Here is a 13,220-nt window from a genome sequence, read left to right as displayed (position 1 = left end):
GGGATGGGCATGTTTGCGCAAATGCACAAAGGACAGAGAGGGAGTTCCTGTGTGGGCCTCTGGGAGGAAGTGACCTAAACAGAAGGAACAGCATGGGCGAGGGCCCTGAAGCTGATTCAAGAAAACAAGGAGGCTGGGGCAGGGTGATGACCAGGAGGGGAGGAGACCGTCGGGGTGGGCGCCAGCTCTGGAGGGCCTCGCCAGCCATCAGAAGGGCTTTGGCTTGTCTGCAGAGAAATAGACCGCCCCCAGAGGGATCAATCACACCCTCTTACTACTTCCCTTTTCTTAGTGCATCTCAGTTAGAGAACCAACCCCCTGTGCCTCCATCTTTCTATCCTCCACCTCCCCTTGGAGACTGAGTAGCAGGACAGAGGTCCGTCTCCATAGTCACAGGCCCAGCAAAGCACTCAAGAAATGTTCACTGAAGGGAACTTGAACCAATGGCAGATGGTAGCAGCAGAAGTGTGGGAAGTCTGGGCAAGAAGGTCTCATGAGTGCTGGGTCCTTCGGGGCTCCGGCTACTGCACCGCGGGCACAGGCTGCAAAATCCTTTAGAATCAGGTCATCCCAAGGAGCAGAGGACTGTGGGGAACGGGCGAGGGTCCCTGCTGCTGCTGTCACGTCCCATCATGGCAGGTGTTTTCTGTTGCTGGAGCTGCTTGCCAGCTCACCTCTCTGTCCCCGGCTCTGCTCCCTAACCGAGGTGTGGCCTTGTCATGTGCAGGCATGCCTGTGGTCCTGTCTCAAGAGGTGGAGTCTGTTCTTGTGGGCGCTGCTATTCTGGGTGCCTGTGCCTCGGGGGATTTCGCTTCTGTACAGGTATGTGAGGACCCAGGGGTGGGCCGTGGCTCCTCCCCTGTCTGAGGCTGTTCTTCCTCTTGACAGCAGCTCACAGCTTGCAAAACACACATAGGATATAATTAAGAAATGATAGGTTCCAGCCATGGAAAGCACAAACACTTCTAGCCCCAGACATACTTTTTGCAGTTTTCATTTGACTTGGCCTCTGTCAGTGTTGGTCATTCTGTTTTCCTGTTAGTTTTCCTTTTTGTCCTTTAAAAAAATAGCTCTTAAATTATTTCTTTTCATTTCCCATGGACTTTTGTTTATAGCAAATGAAACAGATACATTTTAAAACTTAAATTTTCCATGTAAATTTCAGATTTATGTTTGTTTATTTCATCTCCATGTACCACTTTCCAAATAATTTTGAGGACTCTACCAATAAGAGACACAAATGAAAATGTTAGCTAAAAAAAAAAAAAAAAAGAATTAAAAGAGAAAATAAGGAACAAAGATGCAGGAAGAAGGAAATAACTTGGGCGCCGTGACGGAGCACACAATTGGACTCTGAGCTTCCTGGCAGCCAAGACAAAAATGAACACATGATAAGTTGCATAATTCTTATTTTCAAAAAGAGGAAACATTCATTTCTTGTGGGAGACAGGGCTTTTCCTGCCACCAAATTGCAAAAGACATTTCATGCACAGGTTTTATGGAGAGATTTTGAGCAGTTAAATAATAATATTAACAACAGGTCTATGAAAAGCTAGAGAAGCACCATAAGAGGCTGAGCACAGGGTTTGGACTCAGGCTGCCTGGGCTCAAATCCTACCTTGATGACCTTCCAGCTCTGTGTCCTGCTCTGCTCTTTACTCCATTTCTTTGTCTGTAATAATCCTCAGGAGCACATTATGAGTTCTTTCTCTAGATCAGGAAGGCACACTTAGTCGCATCATTCCCAGGTTATCGTTGAAGAAGCCGAGGCATGAAGTGATGTGGCTTGGCCTCGGGTGAAACAGCTCATAAAGGTCAGAACCAAGAGGCCTGGCTCCCCAGCCGCCCCTGAGCTTCAAGAAGTATTTGTTCGGAGAGCTTCAATGACTTGTCCAAGGCCTCCAGGTCAGGATGAGAAGCCGGGTTTCACATCAAAGGCCCAGGAACAAGAGTGCTGTTTATTGCGGCCCTTTTATATTCTAAGAACTATGCTAGGCGCTCTTTCTAGGACCTTCCTGACACCTGTTACCTACATGGGCAGCAGAGGTTAAGCAACAGAGATCCAAAAGGGTGACAGAACTGAAGGGTAGACTGTTAGAAACACAGATGCAAAAGTCTGATCCCACCGTCTGTACCGTATTTGGAGAAGCGTCGTGCACTGGACACTGGCCGAGCCTCTGGAACTGAGGTCTGTGAAATATCGCTTCCAAAGAATTGAATCCACTTGTGAATGCTAAGTTCCTGTTAACTGAAGTTTCTCATCAAAGATAGTGCACCTGATTTCTCAAGGATTTCGGGATTTTTCTGGTACTCTCTCCAAAACACTTGTATGGGTTTTTTCTTTCTTTCTTTATTGTTGAATTGTCAGCCATTATTTGAATGCATTCGTTTATGGAGGTGTTGTCCCAACTAGATGCCGTTCCTGGGACAAACAGTAGTGAAAACAAAACAGTGGCGTTGCTCCCTGAGGCCCTGCATTGGTTTACATCACATTATAAACTGAATGTGTCCCCTCCCGTGTTATACGTTGTGACGGTATTTAGAAATTGGACCTTTGGGGACGTAGTTGCGATTCAATGTAACCGTGAGGGTGGGGTCCCCACGAGGGGAGGAGAGACACCAGCGAGCTTGTGTTTTCCCTCTCTACCTGGGAGGACCCAGCAGAGTCGTGGCTCCTGCACATCAGGAAGAAGGCCCTCAGCGGAATCTGACCGGGCTGGCACCTTAATCTTAGACTTCCACCTTCCAGAACTGTGAGAAAATAAATTTCTGTTGTTTAAATATCCAATCTATGGTATTTTGTATGACGGCAGGAGCGGACAGAGAAACCTCCTTTAATTTTGACAGTGTCCCTGCCTGCAGGGTAGATGTTTTCATCCTTATGTTGTAGATGAGGAAGCCAAAGCCTGGAGAGGTTTTAATTTGCCATAGTTAATAAAGGGCAGAAGAGGAATTGAAACTAAGGCACTCTGAATCTGTGTCCCATCCTGATTATCATTCTTTTTCTACTTCATTTGACTGTGTGTGTGTGTGTGTGTGTGTTAAATATAGTTTGTGGCTTCATGAATGTTTAGTAGTGTATCTTCTGAAAAGAAATGCCCTGTTGATGGCAACTCAGGAGACCATCGACAGCTGCAGCAAAGAGTAGTGTGGGATGAGCTTGCCTCATCATATACTCCATACCACGACTTACGGTGCCTCAGTGATAGCTTGGTCAGACGTGGAGTTTCTAGCTCCAAGAGGACTCACTCACATCTTTCCCTAAGTGGGAAGTCTTGACCTTCATGCCACACTGACGCATCGTCACTACGTGAGATTTTCTGTTCATCTTCTGGAACCGAATCTCAGGTAGGGTGCATCGAATATTGGAATTGGTGATCTGAGTGTAGCTGCAAGTCTCACAGCATTTTAAAGAGAAGCTCGTCTCTCCTATTAAGTCCAAGGAAGTATGTGCCCCTCCTGACAGTAACTTCTAGAAGATGCAGTAGTCTAGTAAGGAGAGCCTCCAGCTTCGGGAGCCCCCAGAGCTCATCTGGCATTGCATGCCCAAGAGAGTCCTGAAATCTTGACCTCTGTGCTTGCTTGTTGTGTATCTTCAGTCAGTGGCACCTCGCCTTGCTTTATTTGTGTATTTCCTTTTTTTAAAAATTAATAATTTATTGCCAAGTTGGTTTCCATATAACACCCAGTGCTCTTTCCCACAAGTGCCCTCCTCCATGACCATCACCTCCCTTTCTCTTCCCCCTCCCTCTTCAGCCCTCAGTTTGTTTTCAGTATTCAAGAGTCTCTCATGATTTGCCTCCCTCTCTCTCCCCAACTCTTTTCCCCCCCTTCCCCTTCCCATGGTCCCCTGTTAGGTTTCTCCTGTTAGACCTATGAGTGCAAACATATGGTATCTGTCCTTCTCCGCCTGACTTATTTCGCTTAGCATGACACCCTCAAGGTCCATCCACTTTGCTACAAATGGCCAGATTTCATTCTTCCTCATTGCCATGTAGTACTCCATTGTGTATATATACCACATCTATCTCCATCAACTGTGTATTTCCTTTTTAAAAATTGTTTAGAGAATTGCCACTCATGTGGGCCTCTTGAGATAAAGAGCCTTTGGGAACTCTCAGGACCTACGTGAGCCCCAGGTGTAATTATCAACATTGTCATAATGATTATCAAAACTGCTTTAGAAATGTAAACGCACGTAGATGTGGCTTCATTTGCACCCCTCTCCAAAGAAGACACCAACTTCTGGGTCTTAGGCCTGGGGATGAGCTCAGGATTCTGGCAAGTTGATGTGAAACAGAGTTGCTTTTTCCCTCTGATTCATATTCAACCTGAACTTCAGTACACTTTTCTTTCAACTTCAGAGATCCTACTGGGGCTTCAGGTGCCTGCTACTCGTTCCTTTAAGAAAGCTGAGTGATTCCCGACAGCAGCTCAGTGTTGCTTTCTCTTTCCATAGACCGCACATTCGGTAGTGGGAGGGAGGATTTCATGTGGCGCTACCATAGTGCAGACTTCGGTAGACCCAGCCAGAGTCCTCTCTTCCAGATGAATGAAAGACTAGGAAGAGTCCAGAGGACCCGGGCTACACCTAAGAAAAGGGCCTACATGCCTAGGGACACAGGGTTTCCTGATTTCCTGGGCCTGTGAGGGGGTGTCTTCAGCCAGGGGTAGAGCCCTGTGCCTCCCTGTGGTGATACCAACAGGTCCAGAGGATTTAGTGTTGAGAGTTTTCCTTACGAATATTGTAAACCTCTCTCTACATTTCAATTCTGGGGAAATTTTCATCAGATGGAGAGGGCTAGGGGATAGAACCGTCTGGTGGGATGTTAAGGGGAGAAATTAGTCAAGAACAAGGTCCATTGCAATTTCAAGTTTTGAAGCCCGCCAACAATGCCTAGCCTCCATTTCTTGTTCTTTTATTCGTTCCTGTTACCATCATAATCTCTCTCTCTCTTTCCCTCCCTCTCTTCATTGCTTCTTTACCACCCTCTCCTCCCTTTGACATCGAAAGCATCCTGCTATTCCCCTTTCAAATGAGGATCTCCCAGAGGGTACTGATCTAGCCATCCATCTGCATTAGAGAGTACAATGACTACTAATATCTTAAAGGGTTGTGTCTCTCCAGAAATGATGTTTTCCATGTAAGTAGTGTTCAAGACTCTGTCTCCACTAGACAGTGTGACAAGCATCATGGCACCGTCATCTTCATATGTGCAGCTTAATCAGTAAGAGGGACCTCAGCCACAGAGATGCTGCGTTTGTGGTAAAAGTTGTGCTGTTGAGTAAGTGGGAGGAGGGATCGCAAGAGGAAGTCTTCCTTCCTCCTTTTATTCACTAGAGTATGGAACCCACGCAGTCTTGACCTCTGTGACCTTCCCGTCTGACCACTCCTGATCCCCCAAGTCAGCTCACTCCCTTGGCTGCCCATGCCCTCCAAAGAGATTCTCTTATTCTGAATATCCTAGAAAGCACATAATTATCATTAGAGAGTTGGGATCATCCCCTCACCCTTCTGTAGCCTCCCGGGCCCTGGAAAAAATAACAAACTGGAAAAACATTTATGCACTATCAGTGTACTTACATTATGCAAGCACAGAAGGTAGAGAGGTTTCAGACATGCAAAGGATACAGAAAATAAGAAACCGGTTTCAAGATGCAATGAAAGAAAACTCAGTCAATGGCAGAGGCAGAAATATAGACGCCATCCCGCTTTCCTCTTCCTTCAGGCTCCACAGATGTCATTAGCTTTCCGTCATTTCTTATCTTAAAGGACAGGGTTTGTTTTGGGGTTCTCGATCTATTTATATGAAACAAGCTTTAATTCTAGCAGTGCTATTTAGTTGACACCTTCTCCCCACTGCCCCCCGACCCCGAGAAAAAGAAGTGGAGGAAGCAAAAGTCAGGAAAAGGAGGCTGTGACAGGACGTGAAAATAAACTCCCCAATCTACGTAAGGCTGTACCACTATACAGAAAATGAGCCCTTGGAATCAACCAATTAATCAAAACCTTTCTTCCTCCCACCATGTGAGGGTTGTTGCATCTGTAAACCATTGACTCCGTGTGTTCCCACCATTTGCTTTCCTTGTCACGTTCCAGACAGAGTCCTGGGTCTCGCAGACCAGTCCGTGTAAGTGGCCTGTTGAGAGGCGTGATTACTCACCCTTTCTGTAATGTGTGCCCACAAGAGACGCTGTCCTCACTGACCGCAGTGGTCTGCCCTGGAGGTCAGTTCTTGCAAACATACTCACCGCTTAGCTGAAGCTTCTCCTTCCATTCTTTTCCACAAAGTAGACTTCATTTAGAGCCAATTACATTCATCACCTGTTAGGTGCCTCAAAGCCGGTGATTTTGTATATGATCCAGTGCATCTCTGTTCTGTTTTTTTGTGTGTGTGGGCGTCAACTTTCTGTGATTTTTTAGAGCTATTTGGCTTCCTGTCACCATAAATCCCAGTTTTCCATTTTACAAAGTAAAGCTGATTAGGATGATGTTAGTTTCTGGAGGTTTGGAAAGACCTGCTATATCACGGATGTTCAGATATACAAAACCATCCCACTTCTTGGCACATTTGATCTTCATTTGCTTCTTTTTCTTTTCCTTTTCCTGGGCTACAACTAATTATTCATGTTCATTTGGGGAAAAAAAATAAGAAAGTTCAGTTAAGCTGAAAGAAAATTACAAAAACACTGATCTTATTACCCTAAAATAGTCAGTATTGAAGATTCTGGTTTCTACACTTTCAGTATTTTTTTCCATACTTAAATTTTTTTTTTAATTTTTGTTTATTTTTGAGAGAGAATGAGACAGGGCGTGAGTGGAGGAGGGGCAGAGAGAGAGAGAGAGAGAGAGAGAGAGAGAGAGACAAAGCAATCTCTATGCTCTGAGCTGTCAGCACAGAGCCCCACATGGGGCTTGAATTTGTAAGCCGTGAGATCATGACCTGAGCCAAAATCGGGTGCTTAACCCATTGAGCCACGCAGGTGCCCCTTTTGGTACATACTTTTAAACCACTTTATACTTTTTTAAATTACAAGAATGTGTTCTTACAGTGCATAGTGTTTTGTAGCTTCTTTTCCCACCCAAAAATAGGTAGTAAACTGTGTTATTTCTTATTTTTATGGGTTGCATAATTTTATACCATACAGGATAAACCAGTGCTCTGTTTTGAGTGTTTACATTATCTTCATTGTTTTAAAGAATGTTGCAGCTCACATCTCTGTAGCTAAGTTTTTGCAGATACCCTAAATTATTTCCATAAAATAAGTTAGAGAGATAGATTTGTTTGATCCAAAAATTTCCCAGCTTTTAGAATTCTGATACATATTGATGATTTATACTCCCACCAATAGTGGATGAAAAGTCAGGGCTCCCATTTCTTGTGTAGGACAAGTCTTTTTTTTTTTTTTAATGTCTTTATTTTTTTATTTTGAGGGAGAGAGTGAGCAGAGGAGGGGCAAGAGAGAAGGAGACACAGAATCTGAAGCTGGCTCCAGGCTCTGAGCTGTCAGCACAGAGCCCAATGCAGGGCTCGAACCCACAGACTGTGAGATCATGACCTGAGCTGAAGTCAGACGCTTAACTGACTGAGCCACACAGGCACACCCCCCCTTTTTTTTTAAATTTTTTTTTTAATGTAGGACAAGTCTTTTGCTGTGAATTTTAGTTCCATTTAGCTTCCATCCCCAGGCCTTTTATAATCCTATTCATTTCACATATGGTCCTGATATTATCAACTTTCTTTAGTAGCCTTTTGCCCTTTGCTGCTTAATCATGTGTTTCTGGAGATATGAGATGCTGGTTTCTAATTAGATAGATTCAGATTTCTGATTGAATTTTCTGAGTGTCCTGTCCCATATGTCAGTGCCTCATAGAAAGTCAACAGAAAATCCTGGAATGAGAATTAGTAGTTTAAAGAAGGATTAAATTAAGAATGTGATGCAGGCCCTAACATTCATTATACCTATTGCCACACCTGGTTAACAGTACATTCTTATCTTTTTGAGAATCATTCCCTCTCAAGAAAAGCAACAAATTCAGGTTCTGATTCATTGTAAATCTTCTGTTCCAATCTACTTTGCAGAAGGGAAGCATGGATATAAAAGTCAAAACATTAGAATTCTGTTTTTAGGCAATTATCTCAATATATAACATTTGACTCTCCTGTTCCTTTTACAGCATGATCTAGGAACAGGGCTTGTTACTTTCCATCCCTTATCATTCAAAAAGTCTTTGTGGCACCGAGTGGGTCCCCCTGCACGGTCCCCATTGTGCAGATGACTCTGAAACATGGAGGCATAGTCACACCTTACTTGATACAAAGTGCCTATTTATTTTATTCCATCAAGCCGTATTCCAGGAAATAGATATGCTTTCCTCGGGAAAGGCCTAGATTCCAACATGGCAATGCAACTGCCTTCACAGAGAGTGTGCTTTATAGAATTATCAGCAGCACACATTTGTCATCACTGACTAGTTAAGTATCAAATATAGAAATTAAAATAAGTGCACGCCCTCTTTGGCTTGGGAATTTTCTAATTCCTTTGCCAGGAGAAGACTGCATGTCATGCCCAAGAGTTTTGTTTTGTTTTATTTTATATTTTATTATTTTATCTTATTTCATCTTATTTCATCTTATCGTATCTTAATCGTAATGCACCCACTCCCTTTTTACAAAGGTAGATAAAGAAAAGCACTTTAATTAAGAGCCTTACTTAAAAGACACTTTTTATACTATTGTCATTGACACAAAGATTTAAACTAACAAACATTTTCCCCAAATATGCCCTCTCCTTTTCACTTAGGAACTTAGAATTGAGCTTTTTATAAAAAGCAAACAATGGCCAAACCTCTAAGGAGCCCTTTAGAAACTTAGGACGGTTACAGAGCTGTATTTCTAAAATAAAGTTTACCAAACTCTGTAACTTCATTTTGTTCCAGACATTTCATACTGTACAAATCTGTAAAGATATGTTAAGACCTTTCTGTGAAAACAAATGCTTGCAAGTAATTAACTTCTCATTGCAATGATCATTTATGCCTTTACTTTTCACAATAAACTTCCTTTTTGGCATAAACTGGAAATGAATAAGTTGGATATATTTCTCTTTTTTTTTCCTTCACACTGTGATAACTCATGAAGAGCAGATCTATGCTATTATAAGCTTAATGTTCAGAATAATAAGTTAGGTTATGGTCCCAAATGGAAGACCAGGAAAGATAAGACCTTTAGTTAAGTCAGGAATTTTCTGTAATTGGGAAAAAGGCCCTAAAAATGACCACACACACACATGCATGTGCGTGCACACACACACACACACACACACACACACACACACGCATGTATACATACATACCACATACTCTTGGACAGAATGCAGGGTCATGAGACGTGCAGAGGTCTTACTGAAGTCAGTAAAAGATTCTGGTTGCAGCACTGAGGCAGGTGATCAAGAAGTATTGGAGGGGCGCCTGGGTGGCTCAGTCGGTTAAGAATCTGGCTGCTGCTCAGGTCATGATCTCACGGTTCATGGGTTCGAGCCCCACGTTGGGCTCTGTGCTGATAGCTAGCTCAGAGCCTGGAGCCTATTTCAGATTCTGTGTCTCCCTCTCTCTCTGACCCTCCTCTGCTCCCACTGTCTCTCTCTGTCTCTCAAAAATAAATTAAAAAACAGAAAAAAAAAAAAAAAAAAAGAAGGAAAGGGGAAAAAAATAGCAGGTGTTTATTGGAGATGTCTGGTTTTCTGCAGTGGACTCTAAGAAAGTACCGTATGTTCAGAAGTTGAGTGGCATATCTTTAATACTATGCATATCACAGAAATTCAGACATTTAAAATATTGATACCATGTGAAAAGTTGTTTATAAGGACATTTCCTATGCTGTTATCGTAGTATTCCCTATAGTGGTATAATTTTACAAATCAGGCAGCAGGTTAAGAGAGGCTAATGACTTACCAAAACCAATAGCTAGAAAGGGGTGGAGCCAGAATCCAAGGCCCAGCCTAGGATTTCAAAGCCAAGGGTTATTCGCCTTTGTCACAAAGGGAAATGCATTCTTCTAGGGCTGGGTATGATTGCCCTTGTTTAAAAAAACGAGTGCCAGTATTTGACAATTGGAATTTGGATGTACCTTAAAATAGCACTGTGTTAGTCAAGGCCCTCAGAAGAGCATTCTCAAATTAGGATAATTTTAGAGAATATAGTGCAGGCAGAATTTACAAGACTATAGACCAGGGCATGGAGAGGTCACAAAGGAGGATGTAATACCCTGGGGTTTGTAACAGTTGGACTTTAAAAGGTGAAGGTAGAACCCCAGAACCCCAGAAACGAGGCCTTTATGGAGACTACTGAATTGGCTAGCTTGCCGGAGACCCTGGAAGGAAAATGCTGAGTTATTGGCCCCATTTCCTCCCTCTCTCTGTTTTACTGCTGGGCTCTCCATTGACCTGACTCAAAGTCAGAGGGCGAGGGGACTTGTTGATGTAGCTGGTACAGGCGAGCCTTGCAAGGCCCAGAGAAGGGTGAGGAGGGGTCTTGAGGAGCATAGGCAAATGTCCAAGACAGTCATCCAGGCTGAGCTGTTAGGTCGGTCTGTGGACCCGAGGGCAATCAGATTTTTGATAAGGTAAGGGACTTCCATCAGAATGTAAATCAATTATGACATTTTATTCATGCTAAGATGTTCGCCATGAAAGAGTCTGTGTGTTCATTCACATTCTGGGGCAAGCTCCTTAAGGCGTGACGGCCGGGCTGTTTGAATAGCACTGGTGGAGACTTCCCAGCTCTGCAGACAAGAACAGACACGCCAAGGTCCTCAAAAGCTGCTCCTTTATTCCTGCTTTACCTCTGCTCGAAACAACTAATCTTGTCTTCACCTCCTCTGAGCTGGGCACTCTGCTAAGGCACCTTAGATAATATTTAATTCTTGCAAGTTAGGTTATTCACCTCTCCTTTAAGCGCCATGCCCATGGTCTAACAGCGAGCGAGCAGCAGAGGTGCCAGTCACGTCCAGATCTGATGCCAATCTCTTGGCTCTTCTTAGGTCTGGACTGCCCCAGGGCTCTTCTTAAAATTACCTGACACTGGGGCACCTGGGTGGCTTAGTCGGTTAAGCGGCCGACTTTGGCTCAGGTCATGATCTCACAGTTCCTGAGTTCGAGTTTCACATCAGGCTCTGTGCTGACAGGCCAAAGCCTGGAGCCTGCTTCAGATTCTGTGTCTCCGTCTCTCTCTGCCCCTCCCCTGCTCGTGCTCTATCTCTGTCCCTCTCAAAAATAAAAAACATTTAAAAAAAATTATTTTTAATTGCCCGACACTCGCATCCAGGAAATAATGCAGGATTATAGGGGGATTGCCTTGGTTGGACACCCATGGCTATGTTTTCTGTTGTCAGTAATAACCAAGTTATGGTTTCTGGGAAGAGATGTACCCAATTCCCAACAAACCTGCTAGCACTCTTTATAGATCCCATGTTTCTGCACTTCACAAGGCCTTGGCCAGCCCAGCCAGAGAGATCAGAAGGTGAAGTTGATTTGTTTCTAAGTGGCTGTCATCTGTTTCCATCCCTTTTCAACCTGGGAGGTGGGGAAGATGATGGGGAGAAAGAATTCATGAGAGGGATGCATTTCCTTAGCAATGTTATTAATTGGCTGGGCACAACAAGAGAAGGAAATAAAATCACTGCTCCTTACTAAGCAAAGGCATCTCCTGCCCTTATCTCATTAAAAATTAAAAGCACTCTTGGTTTAAGTAGGGCAAATTACTAATTAAGTGCTATATAATCAACTTGTGTAAACATAATATTGAAGGGGAGGCCAAATTAATCACTCTACCGGCTTGTTTTTGCCCCCATTAGTGTACCTTTTACTCAGGTCCTTCCTGTGATGTCAGGATGCATTTTCTACTCGCCTCCGCCACTGGCGTTTGGGTGGGGGCCCTGCTGGCTCCACGGACAGAGGCCAGTGGACTGGATCTGGAGAGGGCATGCCCGTGGGCCTCGATTCAAGTGGGTGATGAGGCTCCCTGTGTAAGTCTTTAAGTCAGGGTTCGGCAGCAAGAGCCTACCACGTGACAGGGATGGCCGTGGGACAAAGAAGAATTAAACATATTTCAGTGCCCATGTAGCTCCAATCTAATGAGGAAGAGGCAGACACAGAAAGATACTGTTATGAAAAAGCCTATGCTAAGTGAATGGCAAAGACCTTGGGGCCCTGCCTGAGCGCCGGTCATGGCTCTGCTACTTACCTTGGGTGAATTACTTAAATTATCTGTGCCTCAGAGCCTTTATCTGTAAAAAATAACAATAATTCCTGAATTGCAGAGATATTATCTCACAGTTCGTGTTATAAGGAATAAACACATTAGAGCATGTAAAGCCAAATAGTGTTTATTTAACGTGGGCTATAATTTTTTAAAATTACAGTTGCTATGCAGTGGGATAAAGGAGCACCAGAGAAGGAGTATCTTTCTTCCTCTGTCTTGAGGGCTGGGAAAGTTCTTTGAAGGCAACATTTGAACTGGGCCACAGAGGATCAGCTAGAGATAGAGCTGGAACTCCGGGGAGGGGCCATATGACCCCAGATCTGCTCTTAATCTTTGCAGTGGAGGGCCTTTAGGAATCGAGAGGAAGGAACATGTGCCTCAGTCCTCACAAATCTCTCTCCATTTCAACTCAACACAGTAAATATTAGTAATTGCTGGAGCCTCAGTTCTGTGATGTTATTCAGCTGCCTGCCAGGAAGCGTGGGCGGGCGGCAGTGTGGAGAAGGGTAAGTGAGCTGAGTCCATTGTGGGCAAGATGGAAATCAGATGGGGCAGGAGAGAAAAAGTAGCCCTCTCACTTACTTTGCTGCACTACAGGCTACGGCTTCTCCTTGGCTCGCTAGCTACATGAACGTGCCCGTCTGGGCGAGGCACTTCCCTTCTCTGAGACTCAGTTTCATCTTAACTGACCACTGAGTTGCTGCAAAGACTTTATGACTGAAAGTACATTTAGCACAGTGCCTGGCACATAGAAAAGTGCCAATGTTATTTCCTGTATTCATTTCATCTGCATAACAAACCTGTGAAGTAGGTGGTCTTGTCCCACGTGATAAAGCAGGAAATTGAGGCATTGAGACCTCACTAAGCTGGCCTAAGGTCACCTCCATGGCTGGTGGAATGAGGGTTTCAATGCAGGTGGTCATGCTGCAGACTGACCCTGCAAACCCCCCACAGCCCC

The 13,220-nt window shown here is 44.1% G+C and overlaps 1 protein-coding gene across 8 annotated transcripts in view; it reads left to right on the top strand.

Annotated features, from left to right (window-relative positions):
• The window catches only part of FGGY (FGGY carbohydrate kinase domain containing), a 418,690-nt gene that overhangs the window by 337,954 nt on the left and 67,516 nt on the right, over nt 1–13,220 (top strand). For 7 of the 8 annotated variants that reach the window (XM_029948058.1, XM_029948056.1, XM_029948055.1 and 4 more), the window contains one exon: nt 728–822. The exons of the other annotated variant lie outside the window; for it this stretch is intronic. In XM_029948058.1, coding sequence (XP_029803918.1) covers nt 728–822 — 95 coding nt within the window. The remainder of the gene's footprint in view (nt 1–727; nt 823–13,220) is intronic. 8 annotated transcript variants of the gene reach the window in all.

The sequence above is a fragment of the Suricata suricatta genome, chromosome 8 (assembly GCF_006229205.1).
Source record: "Suricata suricatta isolate VVHF042 chromosome 8, meerkat_22Aug2017_6uvM2_HiC, whole genome shotgun sequence".
In the NCBI taxonomy this organism is placed as follows: Eukaryota; Metazoa; Chordata; class Mammalia; order Carnivora; family Herpestidae; genus Suricata; species Suricata suricatta.
This window is presented reverse-complemented; position numbering and strand designations above follow the sequence as displayed.